The sequence below is a fragment of the Lactuca serriola genome, chromosome 9, assembly GCF_051521515.1.
Source record: "Lactuca serriola cultivar US96UC23 chromosome 9, Lser_US96UC23_V15, whole genome shotgun sequence".
NCBI classification, from domain to species: domain Eukaryota; kingdom Viridiplantae; phylum Streptophyta; class Magnoliopsida; order Asterales; family Asteraceae; genus Lactuca; species Lactuca serriola.
Genome location: NC_136416.1, coordinates 43,130,125 through 43,152,784, shown reverse-complemented (window position 1 = coordinate 43,152,784; position 22,660 = coordinate 43,130,125). Strand labels below are relative to the sequence as shown.

The window sequence follows — 22,660 nt, the reverse complement described above, 5'->3', positions numbered from 1 at the left end:
TCTTCATATCAAGATTCCAGAGACCAATATCGATATGAAACCTTGGAATAAGGACCAAATTGAAAAAATATTGTAACTATGGACAAACACGGTAAAAACAAAAAACAAAGGGACTATTTTTGTAATTCACTCTTAAGATGAAGAGTTAACTTGTCATTCAAATGTTTATTCATTTCCCTTTGTAGGATTATGTAGGTTCAAGTGTGATTATGGGTTAAACCAGACAATTCCAGAAAGATGTTGATAAATTTGCAAATATGGAGTACATGCCATGTATGATCCATCATAATCTATGATTCAACATATGCCATGTATGTATCAGGCGACACCCCTAAATCCATCTTTGAAATTCCTGGAGCCAAAGAGGTAATAAAAATCAAAATTTATAGTAATTTACATTTTTGGTCCTTAAGATAGCTGATTGTTTTCAATTTTGGTCCCCTAAATCCATATTTGAAATTCCTGGAGCCAAAGAGGTAATAAAAATCAAAATTTATAGTAATTTACATTTTTGGTCCTTAAGATAGCTAATTGTTTTCAATTTTGGTCCCCAAAAGTTTTCTTTTGTCATCTTGGTCATTGTTTGAGATCTTTGACGATATTTTGGGATCAAAGTCGCAAAATTCAGCCATAATCTTGAAGGATTTACAATAGTGGTGTGTTTTGAGGTGGGTTATGATGGTAAATGTGATGGGTTTTATGCATAAGAACAGTCCTATGTGCTCATACAAACCCTAATGCTTGGATCTAGGTTTCTCTATTGTACATGCTTTGAATCCAAGACTAATAAACTTAGATCTAACATATTATAAACTGAATTAGGGTTTATAGAATTACCTTTGATTGTTATATAGCAATAACAATCAATTCCTTGCTTGAATGGCCTTAGAAAGCTTAGTGCCTCAAGTGCTGCACCTCTAATGGAGTCACAAACACCATATACAACTTGGATGAAGAGGAGAAGAAGGAGGCTGCCCAAAAACGACTAGAAACCCTAGATAATTAGTTCCACACGTTTTTGGGGCCTAAGGGGTCCTTTATATACTTGTGTAGGCTGCTAGGGTTTCAGTCAAAACCCTAATGGACAGCTTAAACTCTAAGCAGCCCATGGAACCTTCTGGATAAGGCCATGGATGAAAATATGATGAGCTTCCATCATAATTTCGTTCACCCCTTATTCCTTTAGCATTCCTTAGCCCAATAACTCAATTATCCAATAATTGTAGTCCAGTCCCCTAAATTTAATTAATCTCTTTTAGCCACAAAATTAATTCTTAATTAATTCTTGACTAATATTAATTAAACAATATGATTTCTCCTTTAATATATTATTCTCATAATATATTAATAAATCATATTTAAACCTCTCTCTCCTTAATTCATCCTACATATTGCTATGGTGAAGGCAACCCAAAAGGACCATGCTCATAATCGGGTCAAGTACATACCAAAATAGTTATGGACTTAGACACTAATCCAACAATCTCCCACTTGGATAAGTCTAATAACTATTTTCCGTATGACTTCAGAACCTGATCAGCAATCGTAGCTTTCAAAAGCCGCTGTCAACTCTGATCTTATCAGATAGCGTGTCCTCTAGATAAGGGATTATATATTCCTCCATTCTCAAGATATCGTATAGACAAAAGACATGAATTTCAATCATTCTCTCTATACTGTTTCCCAACTTCCGATTTATGACGACTGACAACAGACTACAATTGAACACATCAATTTAGTCCCGGCTTGGCCAAGCGCTTACGTGTCATCACTAAATCATCGAGAGGCCCACAGATATCGATTTTATCCCACTTTGGATAAAAGGAATGGATAAACTTCGACTCAAATGCTCGATTGAATTTACTGATCGAATCACACACAACAACAAGTTTTATAACACCAAGTTACTGGTGCGTTTACTTATTATCAATGTGCAACCGACCAACAAATAACAACTCACACATCTCGGTTTCAAGAATATACAATATTATCGTCTCACTAATCACTCGTGATAAATCCATGAAGTGATCCAAGTGAGCGTGGGTTTAATCCAATACTCTAATCTTATCAAAGCAGTCACGAACTCTGCAGCAACCTTGTGCCATGTCTAAACACTTCAGACAATCTACAGACAGATTCATGACAGTCTTTATTCATACCTACTCCCAACGTATGACCGACTGTGGATGTTTGAATAACCTAGTTATTATGGAAGTCAAAACATGCAAATTGAAACATAACAAGAATACTTAATCCTATATGGCCTCAAACTTGTGAGAGTAAATAAAACACTTCTATTTAACCACCATATTGATTACTCATTATTATCGTTTACTGTTTCAGAAAAATCAACTTATTACTCAAATTACAACAATAGCTATCCCATGCATAAAGCATGCACACTATGTTTCCTATGGCCCTTACTTTGTGAAATAGATCAATTGAAAAACCTTTTCAATGATGCTCATTTCACAATTCCCAATCCTTATCATTAGTGTAACAACACAAGGTTCTTTGCTACTATTAGAATATGCTAGATTCTAACATTTTACGCAACGATCCTTTCGTAAGGTCATAGCACAAAAGTCACCAAGACTTGGCTAATGAAATTACAAAGTACTCTCTCAGAAATTGTTGCAAGACAATTCCATAGACGCGAAGTCTCACATTTAAAGTACATTCCTTTGACATCCTTCTTGCATAAAAGTTTCTAATCTAGGCATAGAATTTCAATATCCAACTCCCAATATGGAAACATTTCCACATTTTCCATATGACAACTCATTCTTAATAGAATCTTATCTATTCAAGATAATGTCGATATGGTCCATCCAATACCATACTTCCAACTACTCACAAGCGACCAATCCTCAACGAACTTTGGATCATCCTTTGATAGTTGTTTAATTATTTTAGTCAAAACCAATTCTAGTCATTTTTCCCTCTTAATGCGCTAGACATTTAGAAAATTTTAGAATGGTAAAATATTATAACATTTGCAATCGATCCTATACCCGAAGTGTATGGGACACGATGCATAATGTCTTACATAAAGATATGATACTTTACCAATCTTTTGCCATAATATTTTATGTGTCATGTTCTCACAATTCGAACTATGAAGAGGGATGCCGTAATCATAATCGAATTTTAAGAACACACAATGTATCCTTTGACTGAAAATATTAAAATTTCTCAATCTAAGCTTTAGATTTTGAAACGAAGTATAATATTCTCTCCCTTAATTATACCAAAACAACTTTTCAACCCATGCAACTTTGCAAATTGAATCTTTGTTTTTCTATAATTAATATTGCTAACTTGCAACACTTGCCATAATAATCATACAAGCATAACACTTATGCTCCCACTATCATGATGATTATAAGCATAACAATTATGCTCCCACTAGCTTTGACATGTATTCAGAAAACAAATGAACTTTCAGAAAACAATGCCTATTGAATTTCTGAAATTCATATCTCTAATACCAAATGTTTCGATAAGCCTTTATCTAAGCTTCTTAAACTTATACACCTTTGCCTTAGATAGCTCATATGTGTGTTTAAACAATTCAGAACTTATGTTACTAAGTTCCAAATGTTGAAACTAATTGCCAAATCTCACAATTCGAACTATGGAAAGGGATGCCGTAACCATAATCGAATTTGAGAATACAATTTTCACAATCGCTATCTTCTTAAAATCTCTCTTAGTGAAAGTATTTCCTCACAGTCATTTTCATGAAGGAGGGAATCTTATGACACTTAGATTTTATGGCGTATGAGTTCCTATCCATGTGAATTTGCCAAAACTAAGGTTTGCGACAAATCCAAACTCATATGGACTGAACTTTCTTAATCTTGATTTTTTGCCTTATGGTAACACGAGTGCCCACCATGTCTTCCAAGTGGTTTAGTAACTTGTCCTTACATATCAATGTACTTTCCATCGACTAAGGCTCTAGTATGCATTCAATTGAGAACTCATAGAACTCACATACGCAATTAACTCAATTGGAATGGCACAGAAACAAAATAATGTCAGCACGATAGGTTGTAAACCTCAAGTCGTGTGCTAGTGATGATCTATAAGGTTTATTCTTGATTTGTTCTTGAAACCTTTCAAGACCATTAAGACTCCCACTGACTCCTTGACATATAAGATTCTCTTGTCAAGAAACATTTCTTGACAAAGCAAATATTCAAGAGTTAGTGTAGTTCTTATCAAGACAAAACACTTCACAAATTGGTCCTAGTTGGTCTTTGTCTTATCCAAGACATCACAACTTACCAGTTTCTAATGTGCAAGAATAAGAAAACTTTTCCAAATTCCACATTTGATGAGTGTTATAAACCTACTTAAGACTTGTCACTCAATGTTACAATCTTGGAGTATGACTCTAAGACTTGATATTGGAACGAAGTATGATTGACTTCTTGATTTAACCATTTCTACGATTCTCGGTTCCTCTTCTTAGACATTCAAATGCACTAAGACTCACTTAGAGGATTAATTGAGATATGGTTCTTAATCATTAAGACTTCATCATAAAACACAATAAAAGGTACTCTCCCTTCTTCTTAGAATGGAGAAACTTTTTATCTTTCTGCCTACTTGATTCTTCTTTATTCGTTCTACTATTCATTAAAACTCTTTCAATCAACTCAGAATTACACTTAATCTTATAAGTATAATCATATTTACTAAACTTTAGTAAATCATGACGAATATCTTTGTCACTATTGTGGTGGACTTGATCAACGCACAACCTAGTGTACTTGATCTCCTAGTCCTTCAATTGACACTTTGTCAAAGAATTAGTCTAAGTTTCCCAAATGTGAAAGTTTTTCATTCATCATACAATACACATTGCATGATTCCAAGTTTCTGTCCAATTGAAACTTGGGCGATGAGAAACTCTCCCTATTTGGTAAACTTTTGACATTTTCACAAATAACATAATTAAGAATCAAATCCATTATTGCTAATAATTTAAACATTCAAACATCAATTTTTCATACATGCCATTGCAAGGATAAATAAATAAGATAAAATCAAAATTCATTTTATTGCGGAAATTTTTTTGTCCTTACAATGTAATTCAATTGAAAAACTATGTTATTACATATTTCTTAACATTCTATTCTAACTCCAAGTAGTAGCTCAAGAATCCATTCTTCAAGTAATGCGATCAAAATCCATTTCTTCATGATTAGATTCAGCTCACTTCTTCCCTCAAGCTTCCTCTCTTTTCTTCGATCCTACAAAACATCAAAATGTAATCTTATCACATCATGTATTAAGAATCTAGAATAGGAACTCAAAAGAGTTAGATAATGGATTTTACCTGAAGCAGAGCCATACTTTTTGACTCTCCCATCTCTTAGATCTCTCAGGTAGTTAGGGCAGCTTCGTCTCCAATGCCCTTTCTCTTGGCAATAAAAGCAAATGGACTCCTTTGGCACAACACATCGGACAATCACAGACTCAGTTCTTTCTGGGCTTCCAATGTTGCCAGTGTCCATTGAAGTTTGGGAGTTTGATTCACCAGACAAGTTTGCTTGACCAGCACGCCAAATCATTGCTGATTCAGCAGCTATAAGCAAATAGGTGAGATTAATGAGGGTCACGTCGTGATCCATCATATAGTACTCTCTAACGAACTCACTATATGATTCAGGAAGTGACTGAAGAACCCAGTCAGCAGCCAACTCGCTTGAAATCTCGACACCCAACATGTTTAACCTATCAATGTGTGACTTCATCTGTAAGACGTGTGCACACACAGGTTTCCCATCTTCGTGTTTACTTGCCAAAAGGGCTTGAGTGAGCTTGAACTTTTCAAGCCTTTGAACTTGTGGGCCAGGGAGAACAATTGGAGGAGGTGGAGGAAGTGAAACATGACTCTCATTTCCTTGATCGTATCTCGGAACGTCATCTTCATTTGGAAAGCTTGTTCCAAAGGATTTGGTAAGACCATTGTAAGATTCAGACATCTACAAAACGGGAGAAAATTCAAGTTATGTTGATTAGAATTCTTGATGTAACACCCAAATGAAACATCAAGCTAGGATCCAACACAATATTCTACAACCTAGAAAAGGGATGCCGTAATCTAGTTGCAAAATATTTAAAGGTAGGTAAATGACGATTTACCAATTTCCACCATGAAAAACGAAAAGGAAGATTAAGTTTTAAATGAATTGAAACTCCTAGATCTTTTGAGATTCATTGAACTTTTCAATGGCATGTTTAATCTCGATTATGCCCTACTATTTGTGACTGGGATGCCGAGGATCACAAACAAGGTGTGAATAACCATACGAATCACGTGGTGCACCCAATGCTACTATCACCTAATCAATGTGCCGGTTAGCCACACACGCTCCATTGATCTATGACAAACATCGAGTCACCCTTCGCTACCAATGTCATCCCCAAATTAGTGTGCTGGTTAACCACACACGCTCCACTAACGTTTGACTGGGGTACGAAGTGTAATTCTATGGATTAGCATACAATTTCACATTTTTCCTAAAGTAACTATGATTTGGGAATTTGAAAAAGCATTTAGTTACTTTGTACTTCATTATACTTATAATGGAAGGTTTCTGTCCTATCCTACCCATTCGGCTAACGACCCTCCACTAGTCAAGAGTGCGGTGGGTAAGAGTGGATACCCATTCAATCGCCATTTTATAGGCAATTTCCTTAAACACCCCTTATAGACCAGCTTCGTGAATGAGGCCTACTAACGGTAAGACTGACTGTTTACTCATACATATATAATACTAGACTTTTAATGTTATATATAGTATAGGGTGTATTTTACACTTTTAAAATACTAGGTGGTTTAACTTAGTAAATTATACTTTTAATTTAATTAAATGTAAACCAAAAACTTTATGGGTTTATTAAATCACTTTTAATTATACACTTTAATTAATTAACAAAACCATAAGGGTGTGATTCGAACTTTTCAAATTACTAGGGTTTTAGAATTTAACATTTCAAAATTAAACTTATAATCAACTTTTAAATTCCAAAACTTGAGGGCAAGTTTTGAAACATTTCAAAACATTAGGGATCAAATAACAAATAATTCAAATTAAACAATTAATTTCATAATTATCTACATTTGACCTAATCTTATTTTAGTCATTAGATAATTACCAAATAACTTTAAATAATCCATATTTATCACATAAACAACCAATATTTAAAAGATTTGAAATTATGTATTGTTTTGGCATGGATAAACACTTACTTAAGATAAAATTCGGATTTTGACTTCATAAAAGAAATTAAGCATCAAGTCGAAGTCAAAACAGCAGCCAAAACCCGAAAATCCCTCTGTCTGACCCCTGGACTCGCCGAGTCAGGGACTGGACTCGCCGAGTCAGACAGACTCGCCGAGTTCATCCACTGACTCGCCGAGTCAGGTCGGGCAGAGGCCAAAAATTCGTTTTTTCAGTAAATAAAACATATAAGCATCAAATACAACTGAAACCAATCAAAGCTCTGATACCACTGATGGGTTTTATGCATAAGAACAGTCCTATGTGCTCATACAAACCCTAATGCTTGGATCTAGGTTTCTCTATTGTACATGCTTTGAATCCAAGACTAATAAACTTAGATCTAACATATTATAAACTGAATTAGGGTTTATAGAATTAACTTTGATTATTATATAGCAATAAAAATCAATTCCTTGCTTGAATGACCTTAGAAAGCTTAGTGCCTCAAGTGCTGCACCTCTAATGGAGTCACAAACACCATATACAACTTGGATGAAGAGGAGAAGAAGGAGGCTGCCCAAAAACGACTAGAAACCCAAGAGAATTAGTTCCACACGTTTTTGGGGCCTAAGGGGTCCTTTATATACTTGTGTGGGCTGCTAGGGTTTCAGTCAAAACCCTAATGGACAGCTTAAACTCTAAGCAGCCCATGGAACCTTCTGGATAAGGCCATGGACGAAAATATGATGGGCTTCCCTCATAATTTCGTTCACCCCTTATTCCTTTAGCATTCCTTAGCCCAATAACTCAATTATCCAATAATTGCAGTCCAGTCCCCTAAATTTAATTAGTCTCTTTTAGCCACAAAATTAATTCTTAATTAATTCTTGACTAATATTAATTAAACAATATGATTTCTCCTTTAATATATTATTCTCATAATATATTAATAAATCATATTTAAACCTCTCTCTCCTTAATTCATCCTACATATTGCTATGGTGAAGGCAACCCAAAAGGACCATGCTCATAATCGGGTCAAGTACATACCAAAATAGTTATGGACTTAGACACTAATCCAATAGTCTCCCACTTGGATAAGTCTAATAACTATTTTCCGTATGACTTCAGAACCTGATCAGCAATCGTAGCTTTCAAAAGCCGCCGTCAACTCTGATCTTATCAGACAGCGTGTCTTCTAGATAAGGGATTATATATTCCTCCATTCTCAAGATATCGTATAGATAATATTCTCTCGAATAAATTAAGGTTTATTTGCTACTTATCATACTCTAATTCAATTTGTCAAATGTCATTTTGTGGTTAATTTAAATTAATTTTGTTTTTCATATGTCATTTTATGAGTTTTTCTATTTTATTAAATTCCACATAATACTTTAATATAATAATTGCAATGAATGTAATAATAAATAGATATCAATTTCAATAATAAACTTATTATTTAATTTCAAATTTTCTAAAATTAAAACTCATTAGTTTCTTTTGTTTATTTAAATTATTTGTTTAAATTTAAAACATAAAAAACATTTCCATTATAATAATTCATTATTTTTCTTATTTTCTTATAAATTCAAAGTTCTCAAATATTTTGATCTTTATATATATATATATATATATATATATATATATATATATATATATATATATATATAATTAACTCATGTAATATATGAGTCTCACAACTAGTATATATAAAAGTTCAATAGAGATCCATATTAATATAAAAAAAATTTCAAAAAACTTGATTTTGTTTTTGTTTTTTGAAATGTTAATGTCTATTTTTTATCGAACAATTAATAAATATGTCAAAATTCATATTTTTTTTGGTACTGTTTAAACATAAATTCATATTGATTTAAAAAAAACAATTTGAAATTTCAGTTCAGATTCATATTGTGAATCTGTTTAGATTTACATTGTGAAATTGTTCAGAATCACATTGTGAATAATAGTTAGACATGTTCACATTGTGAATTCTAAAAACTAAATTATATACAGTTTAGATCCACAATGTGAATAAATCTATTTGTTGATTTTACAAAACTAATTTACGAGTAATCAAAATATTAAAATATTATAAAACTACGTAGAAATATATTTTGATTCATATATAAATTTCACTTAATTTGTGAATGATCAGATAGTTGAAAGAGTAAGTCAGATTACTTGTGAATGTTAAGATTGAAATATTTACAGACAAAAAATTAAGATTTTGGTATAAGTGGATAAAAATAAACTTAGATATTGAAAAAAAAAATGAAGTGAGTTTTTTTATTTTTTTTAAATTGTTTTTTATATACCGACATCGATCTCTATAGAAAGAGGACGAAAAATCGTGAACAACGATATATTCATTTTTTTTAATAAAAAACTTGGCTTAATTTTTTTAAACGAATAAAAGATATGAGTTTTTTTTGGTAAAGAGTGGGTTTTATAGTATAATCTGATGTATATGTGTCCAATGTACAAGTGTATATATATTCCTTTGGCCATTGATCATTATGATTTCTGACACTCACGATTGGTTCTTTAGTTCCTTGTTAATAATGATTCTTTAAAGAAATTAATTTGCCTATTGTGTTTGTGAGAAAAAAATTTTAAACCGAAAATCTAATATACTCCTAAACTAACACCTAATTTCACATATGTCTACGATGAGACTTGAACCTTCAACCTTAAAAATGAAAGACAATACCGGATAACGCTGGGTTAGAAGCTTTTTGGTGTTTGTGAGACAATTTGCTTTCACTACTTACATACTATGAAACACGAACTTCACATTCGTGTAGATTTTTCCGGATCATTACACATGCTTTATTTAAATGCTTCCACCTCGTATTTCGTACTTCCATGCTTGGCTCTTTCCCTGTTTTCAAATCTTGTTTGTGAGACAATATGCTTTCACTATTTATAGACTATGAAACACCAACTTCGCATAGATTCAATCGGATCATTGGTTACTGTCACCGTCGTCAGCCGCCCACCTTTCTAATAATGAACCCAACCACAAAGGCTGCTGCTTCCTTTTCTCCTTTCCTACTTTTTCTTTACTCCTTTCTCCTATATCGCATGTCTCTCTATATAACCTTTTCTCTAAATCCTAAAAGCCAACGCCACTATTGATTCCATTGCCACTAAACAACCACCAACATCGTCGTCACTAATTCTCTCTTTAAGAAATGCCTTAATCAACCCCCATTTCTTGATACGTTTTCGAAAGTAAGTAATATTCAACGCCTCTCTCTCTCTCTCAAAAATATATTTCTGTTGGTGGGCAAGGCTAATCTAACAGTAAAATTGACAGGAGTATAAGAGGAACAAGATAGCCGAATGTTTACTTTATTGAATGATTGAAACTAGAAATTGTTTAACACACTTAAACAACTTAAAACAAAGTAACTTAAATAGGCTAAACTACAACTGAAAGTAGAAAAATATGCAACGCCTCTTCCGTCCTCCCGATCATCATTGTAGCTGCTATCACATTACCCTACTAGCATGCCATCGCCTCCTCTATGATACATTAGGCCATACCCGGTTGTTCCTTTTACGTATCTTAGGATATGCTTTATGGATGCATAGTGGCTTTGCTTTGGGTTCTGCATATATCTGCTCACAACTCCAATACTAAAATTCAAATTGGGTCTTGTATGTACTAGATATCTCAAGCTGCCCACCAATTTCCTGTAATTTGCTGCATTTACAGGTTCTCCCTGTTCATTTTTGGTCAGCTTTAGGTTAGCTTCCATTGGGTACTGTGAGCTGTTGCACTCTTCCATTCCTGCCAACTTTAGGATTTTCTTTGCATACCCCTGCTGTGTGAGCATAATTCGATCCTTTCCTTGAAATACCTCTATTCCCAGGTAATAAGATAGAAGTCCCAAGTCACTCATGTCAAACACCTGCTTCATTCTTTTCTTGAATTCTAGAATTCCATTCTCACTTGAGTCAGTAACTATAAGGTCATCCACATATACCCCTACGATGAGGATTAAATTGGATTTGTGTACCTTATAGATTGCTTGTTCTTGAGCACATCTGGTGAATCCTAGCCCTTTGAGTAACTAGTCTAACTTTATATTCTAGGCTCTTGGAGCTTGTCTTATCCCGTACAAAGTCTTTATGAGACGGTAGACCATATTCTCCTTTCCTTTGACTGAGAACCCAATTGGCTGAGAGACATACACCTCCTCCTTGAGGTCACTGTATAGAAACGCAGACTTGACATCTAAGTGATGTACAAGCCAGTTTTTTCTTGTCGCTAGTGACAGGATTAGCCTTATAGTTTCCAAACGAGCCACTGGTGCAAAAGCATCTTCAAAATCGATGCCCTTTTCTTGAACATACCCCTTAGCACTAGTCGGGCCTTGTGCTTGATCACGTTTCCTGCTGCATCTCTTTTTAACTTGAATACCCATTTTAACCCAATTGCCTTTTGGTTTGGTGTCAATTTGGTCAAAACCCAGGTATTGTTTTTCTCGATCGATCTTAGATCCGCTTCCATAGCTAGCCTCCAATTTCTTTCAATTGATGATTCTTCAAATGTTGTGGGTTCATCATCGATCATCAACAGTTCTTGATTTCGCTCATACAGCCTCTGTACCTCATCCATCCTCTCTGTATTCCGGTAAATCTCATTGATTGAGCGAAACCCTTTTGCTGGGGTATCATCAAACGAGGTTACCGAGTGCGGGTCTTCGTAGTTACCAGGGTATTGGCCTGGAGGTGTTAATCGGGGATCGCTATCAGGTGACGACTGCGAGCTTTCAACGAGTGAGTCTTCCTGCGTGTTTTTTTGGTAACAACGTTAGGGGTGTTGGCTGTGAATCATTTGCTTCCATCTGTTCTTGGGCCGGTTGAGGTTGGGCTATAATGTTATTGGTCTAGTAGGGTGTAGTAAGTGGCTCATCTATTGTATCTTCAGTCTAGGCCCACGATTTTGACTATTCAAACGCGACATTTCTTGCAATTACAATTTGGCGATTCTTGGGATTGTACAGTCGACACCCCTTTGTTCCTTCTTCCACCCCCAAGTAAACCATAGTCACTTCGATCACTTAGCTTGGATAGTCCCTGTAATTTCTTTACGAAACCCACACACCCACAAACCTTAAGGTGTGCAACCGAAGGCTTTGAACCCTTCCAAGCCTCGTATGGAGTCACTTCCTTGAGTGCCTTTGTTCCAGTTCAGTTCAGCAAGTACACCGAGTGACGCACAACTTCATCCCAAAACTGATCCGGTACCGTCATGGCTTTGAGCAAGGACCTTGTCATCTTTAAGATCGTTCAATTGCATCGTTCCACAACGCCATTTTGCTGTGACGTATGTGGTGTCACCAATTGTCGTCTTATTCCAGCTTCTTCACAGAAATTCAATAATTGAGTGGAGTTGAACTCACCCCCCGATCAGTTCTCAACATCTTGATCCTAAAATCGCTTTCTTTTTCAACATGTAACTAGAATTTCTGGAACATGGTGAAGGCTTCGTCTTTGGTTTTAATTAAATAGACCCATATATATCGTGAGTAGTCGTCGACTATCAGTAGGAGGTACTGATTACTTCCCTTTGTTGCAGGTGAAATGGAGCCACATAGGTCAGCGTGTAACAGCTGGAGCGGTTCCTTAGCTCTCCATTGGGCCGCTTTGGAAAGCTTTGTCTAGGTTGCTTAACTACTATACATCCTTCACACACCTTTGCTGGATGAGATACGAGAGGCATTCCTGTCACCATCTGCTTCTGTGTCATTTCTTCCAGCATTCCGAAATTCGTGTGGCCCATACGTGCATGCCACAACCATGAGTCATCAACTATACTCATAGCCAAACATGTAGGCTTCCCAGGTGTGAGTTTTATCTTATATAGTCTATATTTTGACCTCTGTACCTTCATGATCAAACAGCCAGTTTCATCATACATCTTTAAGAATTCTCTCTTCATTCCTATATCATATCCCTCTTCGGTCATCTGCCCCAGGCTGATTATATTGCTATGCAAAGCTGGAATATAATACACATCTAGGATGACAAACTGATCACCATTTTTGCAATCAAATAGTAGACTGCCTTTCCCCTTGATAGGAACCTTAGACCCATCTCCAAATCTTACTTGTCCAGTTACGTTTTCATCTAGTTCTGCAAATAATTCTTTAGAACCAGTCATGTGGTTACTAGCCCCATTGTCTAGGTACCACATGTTGTTATCTTCTTTTCCCTTTAACTAGTTCGGATACATCTTCTCCTCATTTATAAGAACCATACTTGTAGTTTCTTCTCGGTGTACAGTTAACAACAAAGCAGGTCCATCTTCATCTGCAACCAAGTACACCTACTAATCCTACTGCTTTTTGGCTTTACATTCGGAAGCAAAATGGCCTAATTTTTGGCACCCGAAGCATCTTATGTGGCTTTTGTCACGTGGCTTCCGGTTGGAATTATTTGCTTCTTGACGTGAACTACCACCAGATCGTCCACCTCTTCCACAAGTCGACCCCCAACCCCGTGAACCGCCCCTTCCACCTCTGTCACTACTTGCACCTCTCCCCCGACCCCTGGTCTTGCTTGGATTGCGATGACTTGAGGAACCTTCCGACTTTGCAAGTAACAAGGCATTATCACCACTTAAATTTGCCTTCCGGAGTCGAAGTAGGTCTTCATAAGCATTTAAGTGCCCAATTGCCCCATCGAATGGTATAGATTCCACGTCGGAGCTTTGCTCAATTGATGCCACAAGATTTATAAACTTTTCTAGGACAATCTCGAACAATTTCCTCACCAATTCTTCATCTTCCAATATTGCCCCTGCACTTCCAAACTTTGAGATCATGGCTGATATCTTCCCTGCATACTCATCTATGGTCTCTGTCTCCTTCATTTGAAGTGCTTCGAATTCACTCTTTAGTACCTGTAACCTTGCTTTCTGGACCCTCTCTGCACCCACATACCGTGACTTTAGAGAGTCCCAAACCTCCTTGGATGTCTTCTTCTTCGTAGCCTGTGCAAGCATCTCTTCTGGGATCGACCGGAAAATGAAAGCTCGAGCTTGCTTGGTCCTTTTCTCATCCACAACCACACCGGTTGGTGGCTCAATGACATCCCACAACCCATGGGCATCCATAATGGCTTCCATCTTGATCGACCATGTATTGTAATTTGATGAGGTTAGCATCGGGCATTGAAGGGGATATGGGCTGTCTTTGGGTGGATTGGATGTTGATGCTACTGTCATGGTATCGTATTTGATGATCTTGGGCATACAAATGATCAGAACCTTAAAGCTCTGATACCACTTGTTGGTGGGCAAGACTAATCTAACAGTAAAATTGACAGGGGTATAAGAGGAACAAGATAGCCGAATGTTTACTTTATTGAATGATTGAAACTGGAAATTGTTACACACACTTAAACAGCTTAAAACAAAGTAACTTAAATAGGCTAAACTACAGCTGAAAGCAGAAAAATATGCAACGGATCTTTTACCGGGCAGGTGACCACGTGCCCTCTTATTCTCCTAATTACTGGGTCAACATTGACTATCAATTTCTCTATCTCCATCTTCACGACCACATTTGTGTGTATAGGATCTGTTTAAAGCCATAGAGTGAAGGTGCTTGAAGCAAAAGTTGAAGGTGTTGTTAATTAATCTCACCACATCTGCGTTAACATATACGTACACATTTTTTTGTTTTGGATTTGGTCTTAGCCAAATTAGATAGTGGAGAATCAGATAGTATTCAAAAGGTTAAAAAAAATATTCATCATATTTGGAATTATCAATTGATTAACAATTTCTCTGCATTATTTATTTGTCGCTTTGAAATTATGTCGGCTTCTTTCTTTCTCACTTTAAACTCTCTCTCTCTCTCCCCCACCCCCCATCTGTGATATTTTTCCCTTTACCTTGGGATTCCACTGTTTACTTGAAATTTTTTACTTCAAAACTATCAATATAAATGACAATATACTGATTTGATGAGACCTTCACATTGCTTTCAAAGTAATAACCTGTTTTTCCATCGGCTGATGCTCTTTTGATGAGACCTTCACATTGCTTTCAAAGTAATTAATCACAGATCCTATGTGCAAGCTATGGATATCTCAAAATCTGATACAGTCAACAAAAAAATGACATATAAAAGTCAATTTAAAAAAAATGTAAAACAAATAGTACTTTTCGAAGGGATGGAGGGTAAAGATTTTTCGCCTCCGGGTTTTCAAGACTTCAAGTAGAGAAACTTTAGATATGGAAGGCAGATCAATATTATGAAATGAATGAAATGCGAAAATACTTTAGGTTTTGGAAGGAAATTAAGAACCATACCTGATAGCTCTTTCATGGCAGCAAATTAAGTTGGAACTTAATTAAACATCTTCAACGTTAAGGTTTAGGTGGTCATGATGGTGAAGACGGGTACATGAACCACTAACTCATTCAGTGGCGGATCAAAGACTTATGGAAGAGGATATGTTCAATCGTTACAAATTTTCATTTACCTTCTTACACAACAAAAAGTGTTTTCAATGTATGCACGTTCTGACACTACAAAATTTCATTTAAAGTGAACGTACACACACATGCTTTAGTTATGACCTCCAAACGCACTCTGCACAAGTTTTTCAAAGAGAACAAAATGTGTGTACGTGGTGTGTTTAGTAGCATATGTACCACTTCACGTACCTTTCTTACCAAACATAAACTCACAACTATGATTAGGGTTCATAAGACCAAATTTACATTGCAAAAGATGTTGAATATCAGTTTTCGGCCTATCAAAGGGCCAATTTTAATAAGGTCAAAAAATATCAAAGTGGTGGCCTTAATTTCCATGTTGAGTTAGTAATGCACGTACCCTGCTTCTCCATCTTGTGCACCTACCTCATAATTAACCTCGTATTCGAACTCTGCAGCAAGTACGTATTCGAACTCTGCAGCAAGTACGTACTAATTATTCCATAAGTCGATACCAGTTAACTCGGGAGAGAGAGAGAGAGAGAGAGAGAGAGAGAGAGAGAGAGAGAGAGAGAGAGAGAGAGAGAGAGAGAGAGAGAGAGAGAGAGAGAGAGATATGAGAACGGATTTACATGAAACAGTCCACTTTCATGCTTATTTATAACAAAAAGAATAGAAGATGGGAGAGTAGCTAGTGTGGTCTTCGAGAAGCCTGTGTGTGATGAATAAAGTGTGTGATGGGTTCGTAACAGGTTGTTAACCACTACACCATACCTAGGGCCACATCCCAATCACCACTAATGTAAGCTTTTGATCTTTTCTGTGAAAAGGAGAAAACAAATGATTAATTTGAGCCCATTACGGTCTGTGGTTCATAAAAAAATTAAATCCATTAAGCATATAGTATTAGGTTGAAACATGTTATATATGGTCGATGAATCTTTTAATGATCATAAATTAATTTAAATATCGCATTTACGTATTATCTTAGTGGAGTATATATGAAAATATTTTTAATTCATATTTTATGTTTTATTTATTCATATAAAATTTCTATTCTAATAAACAAATAATTTTATTTTCCTTTTAACATGTGTCATCTTATTAGACCTTTTTCTTTTGCCATGTATCATCTATTATGTCTCCTAATTAATACTTGTCACTTGTCAACCTATTGATTATTCATTTTAAATTTTAAATTTTAAACTTCTAACTCTATCTACATTAAATTAATAACATCAAAATATAATTAATACAAATTATAAAGTGATATAATTTCATATGTTTATTTCAATCAATAATTATAATTTTATATAACTAAAACAATCTCTTAATTAATAATTTATTTGAAATAATTGATTAATAACTTTGAATTTTTACTATAAAAGTTTAATTTATTTTCTAACTGTGGTTCCCACAGGTTATAAACTAATAAGTTAATAAATGTACTCTACATATATAAGTTTATAAAAAAAAGTTTTAAAGTTGAAGCCGAACGTATATAAGTATATAAAAAGAAGTTTTAAACTTGAAGTGAACAATCCTAACCAACCAACATCAGGCGTGTATACTGTAATTGTCAAATCTTAATCCTACATGTACATCTTCATAGTTCATTCAACTTTATAAAATTAAGTGGGTCGTCGCAACATATCATTTTATATTTTAAATATGAAACTTCACAAAGTTCAATAAAACATATTTAATAGTTATGTAAGAATTAAAAGTTTCATTTTTTCCATTAAATGTTCAGTATTTATTGAACTTTAAATCCATTGAATTTAAATGTTACATGTTACAATGATATAGTTTTATCTATTGAATCCAAACTATGTTTGTCAGTGTTAGCATGTGTGTATATATATATATATATATATATATATATATATATATATATATTGCAGATTAACACATTTACTTGTATAGATTTTAGTTGCCCCATATTTTATACTTAGCCCATCATTATTGTATGATGTATTTAATTGGAATGAATCGAATAAAACTCATTATGGGAGAATACCAATTATAACATGGTATCAAAGCACATGATACCCTAGCCATATTCCTTTTTTTCGTTCCTATCTTCGCTGCTTATTATGCTTCTTCCCCTTCTTTCTTGTCTTCTTTTTTTTTATTGTTGCCTTGGCAACAAAAACAAGCTCTTGTAATCCGAAATCAAATCCCATAGACAAGATATATGGGATTACAAGTATCAAGTCATATGTTTCATTTCTACTTGATCTTGACTGTCTTAATTATGATTCTTGGAAGAAGCTCTGTAAGACTCATTGCATTGGCTACAAAGTCTATCACTATCTCGATGGCTCCTCAACAAACACAACTGAAGATCTGGAATAGGAAACTGTTAAATAGTGGTTGTACTCAACTGTAACTCAACCCCTTCTACAATCCATTCTTAAACATGGTACTACTGTTGCATACATATGGAAGACAATAGAATGCTTATTCCATGAAAATAAAGAAACCAAGACCATGGATCTCGATGATGAATTATGTAACATAGTTATTGGAGACTCATCTATCATGTCGTCACTATAATTCTACACTAAAAACCCTTGTCCACTTTTGTTGAGATGATATCCATGCTTACACTCGAGGAACACTCTATGTTAAAGGATCAACGTCGATTGGTTCAAGCCTCTCAACACGATCATTCTTCCTTTCTAACCATTCTTGCTGTCGAACATCATAACCGGGCTCCAAATTCTTCATGTGTGATGTAACAGCCCGGATTCCCAGGTATTATTTATTTATTTATTTTGGTAATTTGTGAGGAGACTCGGCGAGTTGGAGCCTAGACTCGTCGAGTATGATCGCGGATTTGGACGCGTCCGGACTCGGCGAGTCCAAGAGTGGACTCGGCGAGTCCACGCTGTTTAATGAAACCCTAATTTCTCGGGTTTGAGGCATATTTAAAGGGCCTTATGGCCGTCATTTGCACTCATCAGTCCCCAGAGTGAAACCCTAGAGCAATTGAGTGATTCAAGTGAGGGAAGGAGCCATTATTGATCTTGGAGTTGTTGTCTAGCAAGGAAAGAGGAGATCTAGCCAAGAAGAAGCAAGAGAGGGGTGGATTCTTGAAGATTTGAGGTCCATAACATCACATCTGAGGTACAATCCCGAATCATTCTCTGTTATTGTGATGTTCATGTAGATTTAGGGCTTTTGAACCCATTTGTGGCTAGATCTAGTGTCCTCATGGTCCCTTAGCGAGTTAAGGTCCTGGATCTGGACCCATAGAGGTCCAGAGCACCTCATTGCCAAAGCTTTATATGCATCCATGGAGGTTTTGGCTTGGGATCAATGTATTTGAGGCTAAAACACCATTCATGAGCTATTCAATGCTTGATGAGCATCAAGACTTGGACTTTACGTGGTCAATAAGCTTAAGGAGACTGGATCTATGAGTTAGTGAAGCGGATCTGACCTCAGAAGGTCGTTTGGGGTTGTGCATGGAATGCACTCGGCGAGTTGGTGCGGGTTGTTCAACGATTACAAACCAGGGGTCGAGTAACCGAGTCGGGTGAGTGAATCGGTGAGTCGGAAGAGATTCAGAGGGATCGGGTTCCCGTAGGAACTCGGCGAGTCCACGCCAGACTCGGCGAGTCGGGTTGACCGTTGACCGTTGACCAGTGTTGACTGGTTTGACTTCGTGGTATTAGTCAGCCAGAGTCAAGTTGTATTAAGTAGAAATACACTTGTGTTGTAGGAGGACGATAGCTCGGGAGATCGAGCACTAGTGGTTAAGAGATTTACGAGTTACCGAGACACGCGAGGTGAGTCTTCTCACTATATGTTACCTTGAGTGGTATTCTGGTTTGGCCAGAGGGTCTTATGTGCTATTTATGAGATTGTATGCTATGTGTTATTTGTATGTTGTATGACTATATGGACCGGATCGGAGGGTCCAACGATTCAGAACGGGCCAGAGGGCCCAATGAGCTATGACTGGACCAGAGGGTCCGACGAGCTGCAGGACTGGAGGGTCCCGCTAAGACATCTTGACCAGAGGGTCGGGTTTAGCCTCGAGTGGTGTATTTGTGGTATGTGGTATTTTGGGGAACTCACTAAGCATTATGCTTACAGTTGTTGTGTTTGATGTCTCAGGTACCAGCGAGGACCGTGGGAAGGCGGCGGCTTGACCCGTACACACTCACACCGATGGAGTTCACATTTGAGAGATCTTGGGAATTTGTTTTGAAAACACTGTTGTTTCGGATTTGAAATTATGATATGATATACATTTGGAGGTTTTAAAAATTAAAAATTTAATTGGAATTTTACGTTGTTACAAGTTGGTATCAGAGCCTTGGTTTGAGGGATTCAGATGCACCTTCGGGCATATTTGAACTCAAACCGAGGATTTGAGAAATTTTACAACCAAAACTGCAAATTTTATATAAAGAAAAAGAAGTTTTGGAAACGAGCAGAGTGGATGGTGTGTACGGTCAGCCAGTGCCCGAACGGTGAATCCCCAAAATCCCTTACATTATATGTTATGAGTTATGAGATATTATTTTATGCATGATAGAGAGGCTAGGTATTCCTATAAGGAATAGAGTGGCCTGATTGTGATGCCTTAGCCTAGGAGATTACTGCTGCTATGAGATACTTTGAGAGTGAGTAGGTAGCAGTGAGGAGCTCATGTTAGGTCTACTGAGGGTAGCCAATGCATAGCGAGAGTAGAGTATTTACGACTTGGGATCCCAGGAGGAGGACTTGGATTGTATATTGATTCGATGTGGACAATAGTATTGAGCCCGTACTATTGAAAGCACCGGATTGGTGCGCAGTCCAAGTAAGAATCCTTGGGGGTACCAGGAGTGAGGATGTTTGAGTTATCGAGCGTGAGAATACTCGAGAGTATCCCTGATATTTCTTATGTTGTGTTTCAGAGGTTGATCATGGTCGGGACACGCCATAACCTCGAGAGCAGTGGGGTGAGCAATGAGGAGATCCGTCGGATCATCCATGAGGAGGTGGCTGCTGCCATCAGAGCCGAGATTCCGGAGATGTTTGGGTCTATTAAGACCACACTGATCGAGACGTTTGACGAGCGTTATGCTGCCTTGAATGATGCTGCTGTTGCTGCTGCAAGATCCCAGGGTGGTGATTCGCTGCTGTACCTAGAGTTCAGCAACACGAAACCACCAGAGTTCGATGGTACGCAGGACCCGATCGCCGCTATGAGGTGGATCTCAGACATGGAGGGGTGTTTCTATACGTGCTCATGTCCGGAGCACTTGAGGGTGCGATTCGCACTCAACCAACTTCGCTTGGGGGCGAAAGACTGGTGGAAATTCGTGACCGCGAGCTATTCTACAGCTGAGCTGACTGTAGTGACCTGGGAGAGGTTTACTGCGATGTTTCGTGATGAGTATGTTCCCCAGGTGGAGAGGGAACGTTTAGCTCAGGAGTTTCTGATCCTCAAGCAGGGGACATAGCCGGTGACAGTGATTACGAGGATGTTTCATGAGCGGGCGCTGTTTTTCCCGGAGTTGGTGTCCACTGAGTAGGCTCGCATGAGCCGTTATCTGAGTATTTTGAGGAGGGACATCCGCGAGTTCGTGGCGAAATCGACTTATCGGACATTTTCCGAGCTCCAGGTAAATGCCAGGAAGAGGGAGATCGAGCTTGAGACACAGACGAGGGAGGAGACTGAGTTGCAGAGGGGTGATCGACGACCGGCACAGTCGCAGCCGGCCGCCAAGCGGGCAAAGCCCGCTGATTCGAGGACGGGCAGTTCGAGGGGCCGCACTTGTGGGAAGTGCGGCAAGAGCCATGATGGGTCGTGCAAGACTGGGGTATGCTACAAATACAGGAAGGAAGGACATTTTGCGAGGGACTGTCCGAAGGGGTTCTCGGTTTGCTTCCATTGCAACCAGACCGGCCATCGGAAGGCCGAGTGCCCCCAGCTTCAGAGGTCAGCGCAGGGATCTGCACCTGCGGTTCGAGCTGTTGAGACCCGGCCAGTGAAGGCCGAAGCACTAAAGGCTAGGGGGAGAGCCTTCCAGCTGACTGCGGAGGAGGTCCACGCAGCACCTGACGTCATGGCAGGTATGTAATCTTTATCTATTTTATGTTGAGTTTATGCTATTGTAATTGCTATATGTTATGCGTTGGTACTTTTCTTGTGAGTTCTGTACCTGCATTGGTTTTATTCGACTCGGGTGCGAGTCGGTCTTTCATATCTTTGGCTTTTAGTCGGCACATTAGTATCCCGAGGGAGGCGTTGAGTCGACCTCTGCGGGTTTCCATAGCAGATGAGCGTGAGGTATGTGCTACCGAGGTGATACGTGGATGCATGCTGGAGATCTTCGGGGTGGAATTCCCGATTGATTTGATTCTGATCGCTATGGGGGATGTTTGTGTCATAGTAGGAATGGATTGGTTGAGCCGTTTTGGGGCTGTCATAGATTGCGAGAGTCAATTGGTGACGATCCGAGATCCTAGTGGGGGAGTGCTGACAGTTTACGGCAAGGGGACTCGTGGTGGTTCGGTTTTCTGTTCGGCCGCTAGAGCGAGGCGGAGTTTGCAGCAGGGCTGCAAGGGGTTCGTAGCCTATGTGACAGATGTGCGAGAGGCCGATGGGAGGCCAAGTTCAGTGGATGAGGTGCCGATAGTGCGTGAGTTCCCGGACGTGTTTCCCGAGGAGTTGCCGGGTGTGCCTCCCGAGAGGCAGGTGGAGTTTCGTATCGATTTGGTTCCCGGGGCTGCGCCTATCTCCAAGGCGTTGTATCGGCTAGCACCGCCAGAGATGCAGGAGTTATCCTCACAGCTGCAAGAGCTGTTGGGGAAAGGGTTCATCCGTCCCAGTAGCTCTCCCTGGGGAGCGCCGATCCTTTTTGTCAAGAAAAAGGATGGTTCACACCGGATGTGCATTGATTACCGGGAGTTGAACAAGTTGACGGTCAAGAACCGTTATCCG

General features: G+C 37.7%; 2 protein-coding genes across 4 annotated transcripts; both read right to left on the bottom strand.

Annotated features, from left to right (window-relative positions):
* Window positions 1–5,047: 5,047 nt before the first annotated feature.
* Window positions 5,048–6,635, bottom strand: LOC145074475 (uncharacterized). The gene is made up of 2 exons (XM_079020842.1): window positions 5,351–6,635; window positions 5,048–5,264 (listed from the first exon to the last, which is right to left on the bottom strand). The coding sequence occupies exons 1-2, from the start codon at window positions 5,997–5,999 to the stop codon at window positions 5,239–5,241; spliced, it is 675 nt and encodes a 224-aa protein (XP_078876968.1). The 5' UTR covers window positions 6,000–6,635; the 3' UTR covers window positions 5,048–5,238.
* Window positions 6,636–9,655: 3,020 nt separating this feature from the next.
* LOC145073041 (uncharacterized) lies at window positions 9,656–16,347 on the bottom strand. Of its 3 annotated transcripts, XM_079019587.1 has the most exons (3): window positions 15,583–16,347; window positions 15,267–15,366; window positions 9,656–14,845 (listed from the first exon to the last, which is right to left on the bottom strand). In XM_079019587.1, exon 3 carries the CDS (start codon window positions 14,515–14,517, stop codon window positions 13,600–13,602), a length of 918 nt encoding a protein of 305 aa, XP_078875713.1. In that variant the 5' UTR covers window positions 14,518–14,845; window positions 15,267–15,366; window positions 15,583–16,347; the 3' UTR covers window positions 9,656–13,599. The 3 variants fall into 3 exon arrangements, with proteins under 3 accessions (XP_078875713.1, XP_078875712.1, XP_078875711.1); XM_079019586.1 differs by having other exon boundaries at window positions 15,267–16,347; XM_079019585.1 differs by having other exon boundaries at window positions 9,656–15,366; window positions 15,583–16,344.
* Between the last annotated feature and the right edge of the window lie 6,313 nt (window positions 16,348–22,660).

What these genes read in the sequence shown, in the direction of transcription:
- LOC145074475 (XM_079020842.1), bottom strand. Translation starts at nt 5,999, where the DNA reads ATGTCTGAATCTTACAATGGTCTTACCAAATCCTTTGGAACAAGCTTT. An exon ending in AAAGTATGGCTCTGCTTCAG is followed by an intron (nt 5,265 to 5,350) that starts GTAAAATCCATT and finishes GATGTTTTGTAG; the next exon opens with GATCGAAGAAAAGAGAGGAA.
- LOC145073041 (XM_079019586.1), bottom strand. Translation starts at nt 14,517, where the DNA reads ATGCCCAAGATCATCAAATACGATACCATGACAGTAGCATCAACATCC.